Below are 21,935 nucleotides of genomic sequence, written 5' to 3'. Positions count from 1 at the left end.
TGACCCACTTTTAACCCACCACTTCAATCACCATTAGATCATCACATCACATCACTAAAAAGAATAAAAAAAGATGATCTAATGGTGATTAAAGCAATAGGTTAAAAGTGAGTCAAAAAAAGTGGATTAAAATATCATTTTCTTTTCAAGCTCTAAAGACCAATTGATATGATATACCCGATAGTCGCTTAGAAGGCGGAACTAAGAACAAATACTTGTTCGTTTTAGATTTTACAAATAAATTGAATTTAACTTTAATAATAAAATTTACAATAAATCACATCTCAGTAAGTTAAATTAATTTTGGTAATAAATCAATGGGCCCTTGATCTCACACCATGTGCCGCTGTCCAAAAAACTGGTCAAAGGACACTTCAAAAAGGTGAGGCAAGGTACTGTGAACCCATCACATGGATACTATGACGGTTTTACGCGTGTCTCACTTTCCAAGGCACGTTACGTAGAACGCCGATCCCATTCTCATGGGTAGTTGGCCTAAATTCTGTTTCAAACAGAGTCTAAAATCTAATGGAGAATTTCATGATTTTTTTATGCATACAATGCTTTAGTTAAAGCTCGTGTTATCAGTTAATTTAATCTCACCCAAAAGCAACGAGTCTGAAAAGAAACAATGCACAAAAACACACTATTTGACTAGTAAAGCATACCACTTCTTGAATATGTCTTGCGTTGGAAGAGTGACGCAGGGTGAAGAGGAAGCATCCGCATAAGAACCCAAACAATCTAGAATCTAGGAGCAAATAGAAAACAAATCTGAAACGTGAATTGAATTAGATACAACTTGAAATATGTTACACTTTTTCATCATATTGTATGGTCAGCCCTATGATCAGTACCCTCAAATCAAACTTTACAGTATCGAAACTTATGCATCAGAATAACTTGGACTTGTGATTTTGATTTAAAATAACAGAACAATTAAGGTAAAGAAAAAAAAAAAAGAAGCATGGAACTTTTTGTGGTTTACCGTTGGGAAGAAGGCAATGAACCCCTAAATATTGAGCTCACAAAGAACAACCAACATTTACTCACCACGGTTCTCTTTATTCCGAATGCTTACTGCTTTCATAATTGTGTGCTCGCGGCTTATTCACCGTTCCATTCCAACTTTAAATTGGGGGTGTCAGGTTTTATCTGGCCAAAAAAGCTGAAGACTTCTCTAACTGAGTTTCCAACACCAACAGATGGAACATTCAGGTATCGCTTGTCATATCCTTTAAACTCGGCACAATGATGCAGTATTCAAGTCAGAATCTATACACAAGGCAGTCCTAATTTGTTGTTTGACCTGCCAAACACCTCCACAACTCTACATCGTCACACGATATGTTTTATATTAGGCTCTTGTCACAAAATCCCGCATTTTCCCCACAGAAGCAGTTTTGCCATGCGAGGGGAAAAAGGTAACAATTGGGTTTCCCACCTGGTTTATTATTCCTTCCACTTCCTTTCTATCCGAATCTCCAATACCAATTACATTGTGCCAAAATCCAGGGTTTCCCAACTGAAGGGAGCAACTGAGCCTACGCAAGGGCGTCCACGGAAGAACACACAAACACATACACAAACTGCAGCAACAGCTAGCATTGAATAAATAAAGGGGCGGTGAAGCAAACCCTGTGAACCTGGAACTCTTCTGTTGTAGCGAATTTCTGCAGTCGCACATTTGGCACAAGAACTCTGACCTCGTTTGAGTAGGTTACTTTGCTTTTGGTTAAGCTCTACCCTTAGAGAGGCTTGCTCTATCTCATTCTCAATTGTTACTGAAATTTCAGCCCTTCGTCTATCAGCAAGTTTACGGGCAACCAGCACATTATAAGAGTTATTATTCCTCATTATAGCATACGCATGTGGAGTCTGCCCGTTAGCATCCACAAGGGATTCCCAGCACTTCAAGCCAATCTGAAGCAGCACAAGAACACAAGTTAAAGATAAAATACAAGGAATGGAGGGCAAGAAATACAATCAGACAGTTGATTTAAGGGTGAAAATAATGCTAACGTACAAGTAGCACGGTAATTCAACCATTTTATATTTTAATTTTCAATCTGCCATTTTCCCCTGCCCCCTTTCCCAAAAAGAAAGAAAACAAACAAATGACCAGGAGAGACATCAAAGCCGGATAGAAATGCATTAACTCAAGGTTCAAAATAGAAAATCCCCAGTACCACCTGCCGTCTAGGAGAGAGCAGATGATATTTACCCAAAATAACTACCGCAGGAACCTGGGTATCTGTGTTACACCCAATTAATTTTTTCCCTTACTTCGGTGAAAACAGATGGTATAGCAATGGAGTACAGAGAAAACATTTACCTCCTGTGGGTCACTTGTTAAAGAGTCAACTACACTCTCAGAACCAGCCGTGCATGCTGCCAAGTGCAAGGGTGTAATACCAGCAGAACCTTCAAGATTAGGAGGAAATACATATTTCCTCGATGTACTATTTTTGTCCGGTAAAGAATAGTGAATGAGCAAATCAACCATGCCTATGTTCTTTCTTTTCACTGCTCTATTTAAGAGTTGGATTGCATTCAACATTTCCACTGACACTGTTGACAACGATTCCCCTTGCAAGTGTTTATCAACCAGTACATCGAGAAGGGTTTTGACTAACATGCAACAGTTTCTTTCCACAGCAAATGTGAGTACAAATTTGAATCTGTCAAGCGAATAACATGGAACCTCATGCACATATGAGAACCTTTCTCTTTGGAAAAGCCAGCCAAGCTCATTCAAAAAATGCAAAGCCTCCTCCCTTGATCTCGGCCTTCCAAAATGATGTTCATGCTCTTCTGAAATGGCATCGCATATTTTTTCCTCCTCGTTAAATTCAGACTCAAGTGGTCTCAATTCCTCGCAAATGGTCTCATCAGCTATTATCACTGGAAAACTGTTACCCTTGAAACCATTTTCAATCTGATCATAAAAATAGGTCACACTTCTTATCAGTATACACAACACCACATTCACACATGAAAAATTTTATAGACATGCATGTGTCGGCAAGTGCAGAGTTTGCTAGGGTAATAAAGTGCAAGATTGAGAATGTAGAAAAATACCTCAATAAAAAAGCGACCCACAACACCAGGTGAAACATCCTGAACTTTAAAACCACTTAACTTTATATTATCATACATGACACCCGGATATGAAGATCTGATGACTTCAGCTGATGAGTAAGAGCCAGTACCCGTACAGTGGATCCTGCAAAAAGTAAGGAGAAATATTAGACAAACAGACCAGAAAGAAGCATATTACAACAACCAAAAAAAGGGGAAATTTTTTACTGACTTTGTGCCAGGAGTTGACAGGTTTCTGCCCTTCAATGAAATAGAGGTTTCCTGTCCACTAACAATTGCCAAAGGGGACACAGATATCAACTCTGGCGACTTCCACGTTCTCCAGGGTTTGCATATGCGTACCTTCCCTGGAATTTCAAGACCAAAAAGTGATGGGGAAAACAACAACAAACAATATACCAGAGAATGCAGCGGATATAATTTCCCCTAACTTGCAAGAATCTATGAGGAGCAATAATCAAAGAGCAGCAATAATAAATCACCAAAAGCACAAATAAAGGCACCAAGATTTTTAACGTGGAAAACCCCTCAAATCAAGGGTAAAAACCACGAGTCGTCCAGACCAAAGAAATAGCTTCACTATGATCAACAAGAGTACAAAAGAGTCTCAATCAATAGCACAAATTAGTGCCAACACCCAACCAAATAACAAAGCAACAAAGCTTTCAAATAGAGAAGAACAAGAGAGGAAAACCTCTACAAATCACTGCTGCAGTGCGAAATTAATATCTCCCAACTCAGACCTCGTATCAAAGATCCGACCGGTCAGAATGAAGAGCAATGAGTTCCGAACCTGCTGTAAAAATTTCAGCCCGATCCAACGGTGAACGAATCCGCAGCGCCGAATTTACTGCGACAGCTCTATGAAAAACGTGAACAGAATTTTCCCTCTACCTCTCCCTCTATGTGTTAGGGCTTTCAGTGTATTCTTACTCTATTGTTCTGCCTCTCTCTTTATTTTATAGCCTCCTCTCCACTAGGTTTAAGTGAGACATGGGCTTCTCAAATTTTGGGCCTTTTCTCCACATAGGAAGGGAGCCCAATACCCAACAAATCTCCCCCTCACAACTATGTGGAGATAACCGCCAAACCGGCGATCTCACAACAAACTTCAAACTTTCCTCTTGGCAATGCTTTAGTCATCATATCAGCACCATTATCATCTGTATGAACTTTTTCCAACTCCAACAACTTAGCATCCAAAGCATCACGTATCCAATGATACCTCACATCAATATGTTTGGATCTAGAATGAAAAGTTGGATTCTTACCAAGATGGATAGCACTTTGGCTATCAACAAACAATGAATAGTTATCTTGCCTAAAACCAAGCTCCTGCAAGAATTTCTTCAACCATAACACCTCCTTGCATGCTTCAGTAATAGCAATGAACTCTGCCTCTGTAGTAGACAACGCTACACACCTTTGTAGTCTTGATTGCCAAGCCACAGCTCCTCCTGCAAACTTTATCAAATAGCCAGAAGTGGACTTTCTGGAATCAATATCCCCAGCCATATCTGAGTCTGAGTAACCCATCAAAGTAGGTTGATCACCTCCAAAACAAAGCTTCATATCAACTGTACCATGAAGATACCTCAAAATCCATTTCACAGCATTCCAATGCTCTCTACCTGGGTTTGACAAAAATCGACTAACTGTACCAATAGCATGTGCAATATCTGGTCTTGTACACACCATCGCATACATCAAACTGCCCACCGCAGATGCATAAGGAACTCTACTCATATTGGTCTTCTCAACTTCATTTGAAGGACTCTGTTTAACACTCAGTTTAAAATGAGTAGCAAGAGGAGTACTCACAGCTTTAGCATTTTCCATCTGGAATCTCTGCAACACCTTCCTAATGTATTGCTCTTGTGATAGATAAATCTTCTTTTCTCTCCTATCACGTGAGATATGTATGCCAAGAATCCTTTTAGCAGCTCCCAAGTCTTTCATGGCAAAAGACTCGCCAAGTGTCTTCTTTGACCTGTCAATTCTGGAAATATCTTTCCCAACAATAAGCATGTCATCAACATATAATAACAGGATAATAAAGTCATCATTAGAAAACCTTTTAACAAAGACACAATGATCAGAAGTAGTCTTCATGTAACCCTGCTCACACATAAAAGACTCAAACTTCTTATACCACTGCCTTGGAGCCTGCTTCAAACCGTATAGACTCTTCCTTAGTCTACACACATATTCTTCCTTGCCTTTAACAAGAAAACCATCAGGTTGCTTCATGTATATCTCTTCCTCCAAATTACCATGAAGGAAAGCTGTCTTCACATCCATCTGCTCAACCTCCAAATCAAGAGTAGCAGCTAAACTTAGCACAGTTCTGATGGATGACATTTTCACCACAGGTGAGAAAATCTCATTGAAATCAACACCCTTTTTCTGTCTGAAACCTTTCACCACTAATCTGGCCTTGTACCTTGGAAGCGTAGAATTTGAATCTTGTTTCACCCTGAAAATCCACCTAGTTTCCAATGCCCTTTTGCCCTTAGGCAATTTCACCAAGTCGTAAGTGTGATTATCATGCAAAGATTTCATCTCATCTTGCATTGCATCCAGCCACTGTTTCTTCTCTTCACTATCCAAAGCCTCTTCAAAACACTCAGGTTCTCCACCGTCAGTCAAGGTTATGTACTCATCACAGGAATACCTTGTAGAAGGTTGTTTTTGTCTATTAGACCTCCTGAGTTGGACTTGAGGTGATTCAGGTATATCACCAAGATCGTCATCATCATCATGTTCCTCTTGAGCATCATCAATTGGAACCTCTACTCCACTTCCAAACTGTTGATCATCAACATCACCATGTTGCTCATTGTCTTGAGCTTCCGTTTCAACATTCTCCAAATTGTGAGCGGGCAACCTCATCGGATTACCATCAGTGAGATTACTATCTTTCTCGGGTGTGGTCTTCTCCACCTTATCAATGTCTTCAATGGTCTGGTCTTCCATGAATTGTACATCACGACTTCTAACAAGCTTCTTCTCAACAGGATCATAAAACCTGTAGCCAAATTCATCCTCACCATAGCCAATAAAGATACATTGCCTTGTCTTTTTATCTAACTTGGATCTTTCATCCTTAGGAACATGAACAAATGCCCTGCAACCAAAGACACGCAAATGATCATAGCTAACATTCTTACCAAACCAAATTTTGTCTGGCACCTCAGTATTCAAAGCAACTGCGGGACTGAGATTAATAACATGCACAGCTGCAAGCAATGCCTCTCCCCAAAAGTGCTTAGGCAACTTTGCTTCTGAAAGCATACATGTAACCCTTTCAGCCAAGGTCCTGTTCATCCTCTCCGCTAGACCATTCAACTGAGGAGTTTTAGGAGGAGTCTTCTCGTGTCTAATACCATGCTGCCTGCAATAAACATCAAAAGGTCCACGGTACTCACCACCATTATCACTACGGATGCATTTCAGCTTCTTACCTGATTGCCTCTCAACCATAGCATGAAATTCCTTGAACTTTTCAAGTACTTGACCTTTCCGCTGAAGAGCATAGACCCATAGCTTCCTGGAACAATCATCAATAAAAGTAACAAAGTAAAGTGCACCACTAAATGACTTTACCTTTAATGGGCCACAAACGTCAGAATGCACCAATTCAAGCAATTCTGACTTCCTTGAGGGAGGATGCTTCTTAAAAGATACTCTGGTTTGTTTACCAGCCATGCAATGAGAACATTTCTCCAATTCTGCATTTCTCAATCCCATAAGCACATCCTTTTTAGCTAAGCAGTTAAGCCCTTTCTCACTTATATGACCAAGCCTCCGGTGCCACAAAGATGCCTCCATATACATAGCATTCACACTGTCTTTAGCAACCAAAGCTTTAGTCCAATACAATTTAGATTGTCTCTCCCCTCTGGCCATAACCAAGTTACCTTTAGTGAGCTTCCATTTACTAGAACCAAAGTGATTGTCATAACCACAATCATCAAGCAACTGCACAGAGATTAAATTAAAACGAACATCTGGAGCATGTTTGACTCCTTTAAGCAACAACTGCACTCCCATGTTGGTTTGCAGGCAAACATCACCAACACCAATCACTTTAGACTCACCATCATTACCCATCTTCAACACTCCAAAATCACCAGAAGTGTAAGATGTGAAGAACTCCTTCCTAGGTGTAACATGCAGTGTAGCACCACTATCAATAATCCACATGCTCTCATCAGATACAAGATTAACAGACTCAAAGTTACGAAGAAGAACAAGATCACCATCTGTAGCAGTAGTGACACGATCATCATCATCATGATCATTCTCTCTCTGTTTGCCCTTCTTGTCTTTGTTCTCCTTTTTCCACTTAAAACAATATTTCTGAATGTGCCCAGTTTTATGACAAAAATGACACTCTAAATTCTTGTATCTTGACTTGGACTTGCTCCTACTCTTCTCTCTACCACCTTTATGTTCCTTTTTCTGACTTCTCCCCCTAGCTTCTGTAACAAGCATCTCAGACTGAGATGAAGAACCATGTGCCTTCCTTCTCATCTCTTCATTAAGAGCACCGCTCTTTGCCATCTGAAAAGAAACAACACCATTCGAGGCAGAGTTCGTAATTGAAACCCGAAATACCTCCCAAGACTCTGGTAGAGTATTAAGCAACCATAATCCCATAACTTCGTCATCAAACTTTATGCCCATTCCTGACAATTGATCTAGGAGCCCTTGAAACTCATTTAAGTGATCAGAAATAGAAGAATTCTCCATGTACCTCAAATTCATCAAGCAATTTAACAAATACAATTTATTATTGCCCGACTTAGAAGCATACAAAGACTCAATCTTCTCCCACAAAGCTCTGGCATGTGTCTCATTAGCAATATGATTATAAACATTATCTTCAACATATTGCCGAATAAAACCACATACCTGTTGGTGCTCAAAGTCCCATTCTTCTTCAGACATAGAATCTGGCTTCTGTGTAGCAAAGACCGGAAGATGCAATTTCTTGACAAATAATAAATCTTTCATCTTGCCCTTCCACAAATGATAATTTGTACCATTCAAAGCAACCATCTTTGCATTTGCCTCCATCATTCAAGCAAGTAAATATAGCCCAACCAAGAGCTCTGATGCCACTCTGATGGGGAAAACAACAACAAACAATATACCAGAGAATGCAGCGGATATAATTTCCCCTAACTTGCAAGAATCTATGAGGAGCAATAATCAAAGAGCAGCAATAATAAATCACCAAAAGCACAAATAAAGGCACCAAGATTTTTAACGTGGAAAACCCCTCAAATCAAGGGTAAAAACCACGAGTCGTCCAGACCAAAGAAATAGCTTCACTATGATCAACAAGAGTACAAAAGAGTCTCAATCAATAGCACAAATTAGTGCCAACACCCAACCAAATAACAAAGCAACAAAGCTTTCAAATAGAGAAGAACAAGAGAGGAAAACCTCTACAAATCACTGCTGCAGTGCGAAATTAATATCTCCCAACTCAGACCTCGTATCAAAGATCCGACCGGTCAGAATGAAGAGCAATGAGTTCCGAACCTGCTGTAAAAATTTCAGCCCGATCCAACGGTGAACGAATCCGCAGCGCCGAATTTACTGCGACAGCTCTATGAAAAACGTGAACAGAATTTTCCCTCTACCTCTCCCTCTATGTGTTAGGGCTTTCAGTGTATTCTTACTCTATTGTTCTGCCTCTCTCTTTATTTTATAGCCTCCTCTCCACTAGGTTTAAGTGAGACATGGGCTTCTCAAATTTTGGGCCTTTTCTCCACATAGGAAGGGAGCCCAATACCCAACAAAAAGGATCTAATTCAACTACTTAATAAAGAAAATTCCAGCAATGTAGAAAACAACAGTCCCGACAGCAAAGCTCTGAACATATTAATATTCAATCTAAAAAAGAAAAGAGCTAAACCTCAGTCACAGATTAGAACTAGTTATGATGCTCACCATCTTTGTGTGAAGCCAATTGGCTGCCAGAATGAACTAGAAACCTTCCACTTCTCCAAAAGTCAGAATCTGAATTTTGAATTAAGGAATGAACATGTTGGAGGAAGTTTTCCTCTAGCTGCAAAAAACACAACATGCAAGCAATCAGCAAGATAGAATTATAAAATCAGCAAATGTACATCACAGCAGTTCACTAACTTTCTCCCAGGCAGCAGAAGACATTGAAGCATAAAGTGATAGGACCACACAACCAGGCCGTATGTAGCTCTCCATGTCTGATGGCCTATTAGAAAGCCAACTATAAATCTAGAAAGAAAAAAAAAAGTTATTCATATATGCACATTTGACAGCATATAATAAAAATAACTACCCCATGTCAAATTTTCAAGGAAAGTGTAAACACCTGTGCTCGCAATGTTTCTGGGAAATGGCTTGGATGCTTGTCAAAAAGTTTAAACATTATTCTACCAGTGCGATCCTGTTGGAAAACCACAAAATAGATTCAATTCAAGAATACTATTTACCTAGTAAGCTTAAAGACAGTACAGATAACGCAAAGCACAAATCACGTAAACAAAAGCAGACAGGGTAGTAAAATTCCAAACTAAACTACCTGAGCATCTGAATTCAAACTGGGAGGTGAATGATCAGAGCCCGAAGATGTATACCCAGCTTGAAATGGAACACTTTGAAGCCAACTAGGTTGTTGGATCCTTTTACTTGACCCTTTAAATAGATCGAGAGATATATTACAACTATGACTTTGGCTAGCTTCCTTGTTTGAATTAACTACTCTTCCGGAAGATATGCTCTCCGGATTTAGACCTGTAGCACCGCCCTGCAAATCAAACTGCATCTCCACGACAGGAGGAGAAGGAGGAGAAGACGATGGTGACCTCTCTTCTGCAGGGTTACTACTGTCAGACGAGAAGTACTTTCTTGAAGATGCAAGTTTAGGCAAGCTGTCCTCTTCTGGGGAGGAGCTAAAGAGTTGCAGCGGTAAATTAACTCTAACATCCTCCTGGCAGTCTGAATCTTCAACTGGAGACTGAGAACTGCTACTGCTTCTTTCTCCGCCAACTGAAAAGAAGTGTTGTTGTCTCGTCTGATCAGCACTACTCCTAGATTTAAAGCTACCGCCATCACTGCTCCAGCTTCGATTTTGAGAGGGGGACGCATTGGCATCAGGGCCAGACCCAGACAGACTGGTGGAAAGAACAGCAAGTAAATCCATAGTTAATGGGGCGGCTGGGGTGTGGTTCAGTTGGTCATGATGGTGATAGGAGGATGGTGTCTCCGATTGTACATGATCCTTTTTCCCGTTGACATTACCAGCATCCCGCAATTTGGTTGCAAGATCAGCAGGCAAAGGTATCCTGTTGAGAATCTGAACAAGCTGCTCTCTATCCGGAACTTGTGATCTTTCTTCAAATTTTCCTACACGTGACAATAATAATCATCACAACCCAAACAAACTTAGTGCAAGCTTGTTTTACCCTAGAAACAAAAGGCCCAAATGAACAAGAGTATGGTTTTATGTTATTTTCCTGATAAACAAGTTATTATTTTCCAAAATTAGCTTTTACTTTTGCATAACTTTCCCCAGAAAATTTAAATTATTATTATTTGAAATTATTTTCGCATCAGTTTTTTGTGAAAAGAAAATCGTTGTTTTCTTAACTGATAGAGCCTTGCGTGCGGTTTTAAAAAGAGAAAAAAATAATCGTAATTGTCTCTGCAAAACCCAAATAAAGAAACTATTGATCACTTTTTAGATATCAGCTTTCATTTCGAAAATATAGTTATTTATTTAGGTAAAATAAATTTTCTTAGATCCCTCAATTTCCGATCAATATCGACCTTAGTCCACATGCCTGATGTGATGACCTTAGACCAAAACAAATAAATTTAGTTTTCGTAATACTAAAAATTAATGAATTAGACCCTCTTTATGAAACTTAGATCCTAGGATGAGGATTGAAATCCACCAATTACAGAAAGAAAAAAAAAACTAAATCATTGTTTTTAATGCTTTGTAGGGTTAACTTTGACTGAATACGGAGCAATTACACCCTAATGATTAATGATTTTTCATAGATTCCACATAAATCTAAATACTTATGAAATAAATAAATAAGCCTTTAACGTGTACTTATTATTGTTCGAATTGAGTTGAACTAGAATTAACTTATTTAAAACAACAAAAAGTATAAATTAATCAATCGATCAATTAAACAAAAATTGAATTGAACGAACAATTCTCACCCTGCGAAGCTCCGGCTATTGCAGTCAACAAGTTGAAGATTTCCAAATTTGCTGCTGCTGCGACGGCGGCGGCGGGGGCCTGCGTGGCGGAAGTAACATCCTCCGGCTGCGTTTTCCTCCGGCGGCGGTTGTGTCCAGCGAGTCTACGGCGGCAACTCCGTTTCCCCTCGTCAAACTCGGACAGCGGGTGAAACCTACTACACTGCTGACAAAACCTTTGCATCTGGTTGGAGAGAAGCGCCTTGGAGGCTTTGCTATGCGCCTCGCACACCTTGTGCCTCCTGTGATAGTCCTTCGCCTTCGACAGATCCTCCCTGCAGTTATCCACCTGACACATCGGATACGTCGCCGTTCCGGGCGACCCCGAGCGCACTCTCTTGTTACCACCGCCGCTCACCCTCCCCGCGAGGTTGAGCTGCAGGGGAGCCACGGCCGCGACGCCCTCCTCCTCGAACACGACGTCGTCGCTCGGAGCCTTCCCCGCGAACCGCACGCTGTCCCACTCCCACTTCCAGCTCTCGTTCGGACTCCCCGCAACGACGCCGTACGACAGATCGCGCTTCCGCTGCATCAGAATCGGAGGCGCAGCCACCTTTTCCATTTTCCACCAAAATCAGAACCAAAAATAGGAAAAGGATCTCCCAATTCGAATTCCACAAAATCAAAGCCTCTTTCCTCGGAAGGGATTAACGAAAACAAAAACCACAAATATCCATCAGAGGAAGTGTGAAATTTGTTAAACTCAGATCTGAGAGAGAACCTCTATGATTTTTTTTTTTTAATTGAAATTTTTTGGTTTTAGGTTTCTTTCTTGCAAGGGTTGTATTGCATTGTAATGTTGTTTGTGAAGGTTATGTTGCGTTGTTAAAGTGTTTGTTGGTGTGGGAGTGGCAGGAATGGTAAATACAGTGAGTTTGGAGGAGAGTTTGGGCGTTGAAAGAGGTATAGAAGAATCCAAGAGGTTTCGTTTGGCAGTGGCCACTTGTGTTCCGTACGATAGGAGTGGTTTGTTTATACTTTTTTTTTTGGGTAAAGGGGTCTGTAAGGTAACAGTGCCACCACTTTTATGAGTGAGGGATATTATGGGAATTCCACTGCTCTTTTTTTCCCAATCTCTATCCCATCATCCTTTTTATTAATATTCAACTATTATTACCTAAATATTCACCCATTGCCACAAACATTATTAATATATATAATCATTAAGGTAGAAACTTTATCTTACAATTTACAGCTAAATTTAAAATTAAATAACAATTTATAGTAAATTTTCTTTATTGTGAATTTAAACGTGAGTTCAAACTTTTTTTTATATAAATTTAAGAAAGTTGAGTAATTTATACTTTTAAATTATTAGTATTATTAATTCTTTATCTATCTATAGTGTAAGACTTTATAGTTTATCATTATGATTAACTGTTCAAACCAATACATAATAATTTTTATATTGAAAGACTTCTTGATAAAAAAATTCAGATAAATATGTTGTTACATTGATCAACAAAACAATTAGAAGATATTCGAGATTTAAAATGTTTTCATCCAAAAGATGTATTAATACGAAGAAATTCACATTTAAAGAAAATTTATTGGGAATGTTTATATAAATTTAAGTCTAACAAATAAAAAAAAAGTTAAACATTATGTATTATAAATTTATTAACTTATATTATAAATAATGTTAATCACATCACAAATTAATGTGTCGATTAGGAAATTTCATCTAAATACCTATTAAAGTCTAGTGGAATATAGGTAAATTGGTATGAAATAATATTGCATAATCATAAAACGAAATTTCTTCACCGAATTGAATGTATCCGCATGGATGGCCACATGATTCATCTGCACCACACGATCTATCTTCCATCACAGCAACATAAAGTGTGTGACAACTATTTGCAACAGTCCCCACCTATACACTATTGGAAACACCTTTTTGGTTTCGTTTCACATTAATCACACTGCTTTCAGGAGCCAAAGTCAGAGTTACCTTAATAGTGAGTGATTCATTTTCATTAAGCCACTATATAATGACTAACCGAACCGCTAATTGTTCTTTATGTGTGAACTTTAAATATAAAGTATTTTAAATAATTATCAAAATTAATAACTTTTTAGATAAAATGATTTTCAACAATTCGAATAATTGAAAAGCACACATTTATATTTAGAACTATAAATTAACTTAACATAATTGAATTTCTTAATATTGGGTCATTAGGAACTTTTTAATCATTAACATGAGTAAAATGTTTTGAATAGTTCATCAAACCACTTAACGAGAAGCTTGTAATAAGAAAAAACATAGACATTAACTTTATATATTAATTAAAAAAAAAGGCTCATTATTCATTATTACTATCTTTTTCTCATCATGCCAACCAAAATCACCTTGATTTAAGATATTACAATATATCAAATTAAGTGACATTAATCTCTTCATTACATTATTAAATGTGTGGTTTAACCTTAATTCCACACTTGGGAATTTATTCTCCAATTTTGTCTCCGTCATTTTCAATATGTGATTTCAATGGTCTCATATTTCATCTTTGACTTTGATTCCTAGATTCAATGACGATAATCAAAAAAGACTTCATCCTCTTCATTTGGCTACTGTGTGAGATCTCTCTTTTTCTTTAGATTTTGTTGCATGGAATTTCATCCATTTCTGCGCTTGTAAATCTTTTACTTGTTTAGTTGATTTGTTTACGCTGCATTCCTAAATATAGTAAAAGATTTATTGATTAAAGCTAAGAAACATTTAAACGATTACAAGTTTTAATTTTAAAAGGAAACCCTGGGAAAAAGATTTTACTTTTAAAATCCATGAATTCAAGGGTCTCTTTTTGTTGAGCTACTTTTGTAAGGCCAATAAGGAAATACAACACTGTAATTATAATAGTCACCGATAAATTAGAGGCAAGAAACGACATAGTGTTATCAAAAAATTTATTTGTAAATTTTCGTTAAAAATGCAACAAATTATTGATAAATGACTGAAATTCAACATGCAATAACGGATATTTAACAAATATTTTGGAAGTGACAATCTTTATATAAATTAGCATGAAGATAGACTCTATTATATACCCGTATTTTAAATATCTATAGTATACTATATTATAAATTAATCATTTTACTAATTTTAAGATAATATGAAATTTGAAAAAATATAGGTTGTTTCTGACTTAGAAATAAGTAATACATGTGTATTACTGTTTATGATAGTGATTAACATATTTTTTTAAGTTGGTTGAATTAATAACATTTATAATTTTTTGGTAATATCAAATTTAAAAAAATACAAGCAATTTTTTTAAAAAAATAAATATAAGGGATAATCACTACAAATATGATGGAGAAAAACATTTGTTAAATAAATGAAAAAAATATAAGAAAATAATGCCTGATGATAGAGAAAAAACAACAAATTGTTAGGATAATTGTATAGAAAATGCATATTAAAATAATTATTTATGTTTAAAAAATCAGTAAATAATTATATTGTAATGTAAAATATATATAAATTGTAACGCCTCATTTTAAATAGATAAATCCAATTTAATAAAACGTCATATATATAAATATCCAAAGAGTACGGAAATCGGTATATGAAGGTACACGGTATCCCAAACCTATTCATAATAAAGAAAAGAGGCGCCACACTGCCTATCATCAATACAATAGTTCAAAAACAACATAAGGTTTTTTCCAAAACAAGAGAAATTCTAACTAAATAAATTCCTTCAGCCGCGGGCCCCATAGTGAGCTCAATACATGTCCATAACCATTAAGCTGCAGCATCTCTACTATCATTACCACTGCCAGGGGTTCTCACATCTGCTCACATCAATAAAATTGATGATCATCGCAATGGAGAAAGTCACACACAACATACAAGCGAGCGAAAGGGTAAGCTAGTGTAACAGATCCTTATATAATAACACTCAGCAGGTAAGTTCAAAACCAAACATAATTAACAGATATCCACACATGATATACCCAAACCACTTAAGACTTTTTGACTCGACTGTCCGGATACATGCGATGAGGCACCACCACCAAACTATGGAATTACATCCTAGCAGTGAGGCATCACCATGAGGCGGAATTACATCCTTACATGAGGCACCACCACGAGACCTCCGTGGAATTATGTCCTGGCCTTGAGGCACCACCATGATACCCCCCGTGGAATTACATCCTTATGTTGAGGCACCACCATGAACCCTCATCCCGAGGTTCATGGAATTAAGTCCATTAGATGAGGCACCACCAGGGACTCCCAATATAATAACACTCAGCAGGTAAGTTCAAAACCAAACATAATTAACAGATATCCACACATGATATACCCAAACCACTTAAGACTTTTTGACTCGACTGTCCGGATACATGCGATGAGGCACCACCACCAAACTATGGAATTACATCCTAGCAGTGAGGCATCACCATGAGGCGGAATTACATCCTTACATGAGGCACCACCACGAGATCTCCGTGGAATTATGTCCTGGCCTTGAGGCACCACCACGATACCCCTCGTGGAATTACATCCTTATGTTGAGGCACCACCATGAACCCTCATCCCGAGGTTCATGGAATTAAGTCCATTAGATGAGGCACCACCACGGACTCCCAATAGGAAGGTCCATGGGATTACGTCCATTAGTTGAGGCACCACCATGAACTCTCACTACAAGAGTCATGGAATTACGTCCTACTCAGACTTTGTATATGTGTCACCAACCAATAAGAGAGTTCCCATAAATACTAATATCATGTTGACATGCATATGTATATACACCACCAATCATACAACTCCCATTTCCCAATTCATACACAATAAAGCAACATTTTATTTCCATCTCAACCTCATACTGTAACCATGGCATCATCCCTCAACCCTTCTAGTAAAGCATTTAGATCAAACAAGCAAGCAACACATCAGTGAACCACTCAACAATAGTACCAAAAGCTGCCCCCAGTCTCGGTCAGGCTAAAAGGTCTCGCTCAGGTGAGGGAGATCCTCTCGCTCAGGTGAGCCCCTTCTCGCCTAAGCGAGGGCTCGAGGAGTGGGACAACAGCTTCTGCGATCTCTTGCTCAGGCGAGCCCCTTCTCGCCTCAGCGAGATCACCCTCGCTCAAAAATTGCAAACTCGTCGCCTGAGCGACAATTCAAGCAGAAGATCTTGGGCGAGCCTCTATTAGTCTCGCCTAAGCGAGACACGCTCACTTGGGCGAGAAAAACAGTACTTACCACTATTCTCACGTGCAGCAAACAAGCATTCAGGCCAAACAATGTTTAAACAGGTTTCCAATCAATTAGAATCATCAATCAAGTCATGCCATCATGAAACATAATCAAAACAAGTAACAAATTGAAATAAACAAGCGAACCCTAGCTTCCCTTACTTGGAAAGGGGTTATTCGAGACTTCGATATTTAACCACGGAGCACAGCAGCTCTAGAACCAGACTTGCAAAAGTGAGTCGAACCAAGGTCAAGTTGAACGTGAATCTAAGCATACTTCGAAACCCTAGCAGAGGTTTTGTGGAGAGAAAATAGGTGATTAGGGCATTGATTTTTCAGAATGACTTGCAATTGAGGGACTTGGCTGCTTTAGGGGCCTTGACACCCTATGGACCAGCCTTTAGGCCCAACAGTGAGGCAGCCCTTAACATTAGGACACTCAATAAAAGTGGGTCTTACATAAATAATAAAAAAAAATCTTTTTTATATATAATTATGAATATATAAATTTTTTTCAAATATATAAATATTAAAATTAGAAAAACAATTTCTAAATTATACATTAAATTTAAACATATAAAAAATATTTGGGGTCAAGGCCCCTCAACCCTAAAGAAGATTCGCTTCTAATTATAGATATATCAAAATTTTAGGGATGCGAAAAATATAAAATATATTAAAATAAAAAAGTGTTCTAAATTATACATTAAATTTAAACATATAAAGAAAAAAATTAAGGGGTTGAGCACCTCAATCCTAAAAAAATCCGTCACTGAATTAAAAATAATTGTAAAACTTATTTATAACATTTATATGATTGAATTAGATTTAAAATTTACCTATAACTAAAATTATTTAAAAAATTGACCTCCTAGATTTATTATTTGTTAAATTTATAATATCATTTACTTAAATATCATTCATAAATATTTAATTTAATACTCACTATTATATATTTTATATATATATATATATAACAAATTTTCACTGTATAAGTTTTACAAGTGAATTTTATAAAACTGTTAGACTTAAATTCATGTTTAAAATGTTGTGCAAAACGTGCCAAAATTACATCGAACCATTGATGAAACGAACACCTGGTTGTGGGGTTAGTTTTCTGAATCCCTGCATTCGACAACTGAAGTCTTTATAAAATTTCCATAAAAAAATTCAAAATGCTCTTGTCACATAAATATTTACATATCTAAAATGCTAAGGATATAATTTTCTGAAACCTATATTCTATGAACAGATTATTTGAACTAAATTCTTGAAAAAAAAAACAATTTGAGACAAAAGAAAGTGGAGAATTATAATATGAATCAGGTCTTAGTTAAGGAGAGTTCATTATTAGGTGGAAAGTTTTGAAATACTTGAATGAGAGCCACCAAAAGTGTGGTAGTATTTTTTTAGTTTGAACCAGTGATAGTAGAAGCTAAACAGAGGGAGGGTGTTTTGAGGTGATACGAATCAAATTCTGAGACATGTAACCGAACATGTATTGGCTCTTCGAACTCGTTATTTAATTTTACCTTTGTTTTGTCCATGGTGCATGATTAAACGAGCATTGATGTTTTGAAAGATTCCATGAAAACACTATGAGGAAGAGTGTTGGAAAACATGGATGTTTGAAAGTGATGTGGTGGTAGGGTTGTGGTCATGGTGGGTGTCTTGGACTTGGTTACCCACTTCATCAACAGGAACCTTCAATATGTACTGTAATTGTACCATGTATCCATTCAAAAGATTTTCTGTTGGAAACTGATTTTGTTAATCATTTACAATATGTAGCAATAATTCTGTTAAAGGAAATCCTATAGCTGCTCATAATTTCATGTTTCAATTAATTTCTTTTGGATCTTCAAGTGCAAGTATTATTGCGGAGAGATTAGATTGAATGAGGTATGAATCAAATCATATATGAGACTTTATGCCATCTTCAACTCAAAATTGTGATTACTATTTTATGGGTTTTTTTTTTTTCATATTATACATTTTACATCTCTCTATTCAATACTCCTATTTGTTTAATGTTGGATTCCTAACTCTTTTGAAGTTTTTTTATAAATCCTGTATTTGGAAGAAAAATTGTTGTGAAAGAAAACTTTGAATTAAAAGCAAAGAAACATGTTGATATATGTTGTATCCAAGAATAATTTTGATATTATTTGACTATGATAATTTTAAAAAAAAGTTACTTAAAAGTAGAAGATGTATGTAAATTATTTTTTATTTTGACATTTATATAATTTTAATTGAAAATTTAAGTATTAATCTAAGTTTTAAATTAAATAATAAAAAAAATGAATATTATGAAAGAATAAAGATTTATAAATTTATTGTTTTAAAAAAATTTGTTATTGTATATTTACATGTTTTTATATTTAAAATTTAAACTTAGTTACTATATATTTTAGAATTTTCAATTTAGTAGTATAAATATTAATTTTAGAAAATATTGAAATTAAAAACCTGATTACACGTGTTTACATGAATAGAAGATTACCGCCTCAGACTCCTTACAAGCATCATAAGACAACCCCAATCAACCATTGCCAAATGTCATTGGTTAAGTTTATAAAAAGTTGCGACATTTTATGAGATATGCAGTGAGGAGGTTGATCATGGTTGTCTTGGATGGAGTTGGATTCAATTTAATTCATTTAGTATAATTCATATTTAATATTTTAATTTTTATATTTCATCATTTAATTTATTGAGTTAGTTATACGGTGATTATTTAAATTATTGGTTGATTTGGGTAAATTATACAAATTATGAGTTTTTGTTGGATCAATTTTATTTAAAAAGAATATTTTATTTTATTTATAAATACAGTATATATTTATTTAAGTTTGCGCTTATTTAAGTTGACATTACACCTAAATTAACATTTTAAATGGAGAAAATCAAAAATCAATAATTTTATGACTTTATTTTGAGAAAAAAAAAACACTAAAGTTATTTGACGACTATTTTCAATTCGTTCACGTGATTGTCGATTGACCATTATGTAAAATGTAATGAAGGGTAAAGAGCACATACTGAACTTGATTTAACTGGTATGTGTTGATAAATAAGGAAAATTTTTCAACTCGCTAATATTGACATCAAGATTGATAACATTTTCTGATGATTTGAGGATAATATCTTGTTGGTCAAGTCCAATTTCATCCAGACCAGTTTCAAATTCACTATCATTAGATTCAATAGCAGGCTTCTCGAAGGCGGCCTCATTTATGACTTCATTTATGGTTTGTAGGATCTCTTTTAAGATTTATTATATGATTCATTGTTGAAAATATTTACCTAATAACTTTTTTATTTAAATTAGTTTTTAAAAAACATTTACGTTTCTAAAGACATCTTTAAATTTTAGAAATTAGTTATTATTTTAGAATTAGAAAATCAAAATTGAGATATTGTAAATATTTTATATTCTATTACGAAATATATATATATATATATATATATATATATATATATATATATATATATATTGACATATTTTAGAAGACATTAAGGAGGGCATGGTCCCAAATTTTTTTAATAACTTTTAAAAAAAATTAGATTGATTTTTATTTCTTTTATAAAATATAATTTTTAATGTTAATAAATAATAAAATATAAAAATAAATATAATAAAGAACAATAAAATTTATTGAGATATTTTTCTGGCTATCTATTTTGATTTGGGTTTTTGCTCCGTTTTATTTGTGCATGAGTTTTGTCAGTTTTAATTGAGTTATAATTGTCGATAGAGTAGAAATTTTTGTCCCCCAATTTTAAATTCTTTGTTTGTCAGTTTTTGGTGGTGGGTTTGGTCCAAAATGATGTGGGGTTTCTGTGCCCACTAACCTTTAATACAATTTTGATTGTGTAAGTGGTCTCCCATTTTAAACATTGTTAATATTTTTCAGGCTTTGTCCGTCTATCGATCTTTGGGATGCTTGACCAAAGATTCGAGGTTGTGGTCCACCACGGTGGACACCTTGCCATGATGAATATTTTAAATATATTGGTGGGGAAACAACTAATTGGTCATGTGATCATGATCGATGGAGTTATTTTGAAGTGTTAGAGTCAATTAAGGAAATGGGGTATATTAGTGTTAATGGGTTATGGTATTCAATTGAGCAGATGTTGCACTTGTTGTCTAATGACAATGGTGCAATTAATATGGTGAACATGGCTAACCGTTATGGCGAAGTTCACTTGTTTGTGGTGCATGGAGTGGATGAAGCGGAAGTTGTGGACAATATAGTAGAAAGTGAATGTGGTGTCCATGGACCTTTAGAGAGTGGTGATAGTAGTCAAGTTGGCCATACAATAGGAGGTGAGAAAGAGGGTGAAGTTGTGGACAAAGAGAAAGGGGCTAATGATGAAGTTGTATCTAAACTTGTACGTGATTATGAGGTAGAACTGGATACAAAGATTGTTTTAAGGGATGTTGTTGGTACAGGTTTAGAACAATTTGAATTTGAAGTTGGAGGTGAGGGTGTGGGTGCAGGTATAAAATAGTGTTAAGCTGTAGTTGGAGGTGAGGATGTAGGTGAAGAAGACCCTAATTGCTTCATGACAAATGAAAACCCTATCCCCTTTTCAATTAAACACCTTGTCATTCTGTCATAGTAAATAAATGGCCACATCATTGTACAGTGCACCACGTCATTGGAAGAGTGACACATATACATCATTTTGTTAACCATTTTAACGGAGTTAAGTAAAAGGACTTAATTGAATGATATATTCAAAATTTAGGATCAAATTGAACAAAAATCCTAAAGTAGGACCAAATTGAAAAATCTTAACCAAACCTAGGACCAAATGACTATGTAAGCCTTAAAATAAAGACATTTAGTATTTATTTTCTCTTCCTCCTTGGATTGTCTTAGATATTCAAAGTTCAAAGAGAATTTTTGTGTAAAACTTACTTTGGAAATATAGTTTTTCTTTGTGATCCCCTTATATTGTTGAGGATCTTTCATCCTGTTCCTCACTCAAATCATTCATCACATATACCCTCAAATCATCCAAAAGAAACACATTCGTCCCTCGCTATTCCATCCTCGTACACATTGCATTCCTAGAAAGAAACATGACGTTAATTTTGTTGAGACAATCTATGTAATGTGAGACTTACATTTGATTGTTGCCTTTAAAACACAACAAAGAGATGAGTAGTGTTGCCTTACTCATTACCATGTTGACTACATCTTGGTGCAAATTTCCTTCGTAGCCATGTTTTTCCCTTTTCAAAACTCAAACTTGACACTTTATTTAAAGAAACCAAATTTAGTACTACTTAAACCAGTAACTTGCTTAAACTATTAATTTATTGGTTA

General features: G+C 36.1%; 1 protein-coding gene across 1 annotated transcript; it reads right to left on the bottom strand.

Annotated features, from left to right (window-relative positions):
• Positions 1 to 775: 775 nt before the first annotated feature.
• Positions 776 to 12,182, bottom strand: SPL14 (squamosa promoter binding protein-like 14). The gene is made up of 9 exons (XM_028052720.2): positions 11,332 to 12,182; positions 9,680 to 10,503; positions 9,470 to 9,544; positions 9,265 to 9,372; positions 9,067 to 9,184; positions 3,314 to 3,449; positions 3,082 to 3,226; positions 2,336 to 2,938; positions 776 to 1,923 (listed from the first exon to the last, which is right to left on the bottom strand). Exons 1-9 carry the CDS (start codon positions 11,930 to 11,932, stop codon positions 1,495 to 1,497), a joined length of 3,039 nt encoding a protein of 1,012 aa, XP_027908521.2. The 5' UTR covers positions 11,933 to 12,182; the 3' UTR covers positions 776 to 1,494.
• Positions 12,183 to 21,935: the final 9,753 nt, after the last annotated feature.

The sequence above is a fragment of the Vigna unguiculata genome, chromosome 2 (assembly GCF_037176805.1).
Source record: "Vigna unguiculata cultivar grain cowpea cultivar isolate G323 ecotype 2 chromosome 2, ASM3717680v1, whole genome shotgun sequence".
NCBI classification, from domain to species: domain Eukaryota; kingdom Viridiplantae; phylum Streptophyta; class Magnoliopsida; order Fabales; family Fabaceae; genus Vigna; species Vigna unguiculata.
The sequence above is the reverse complement of the archived record's forward strand: the minus strand, read 5'-3'. Positions and strand labels throughout refer to the sequence as shown.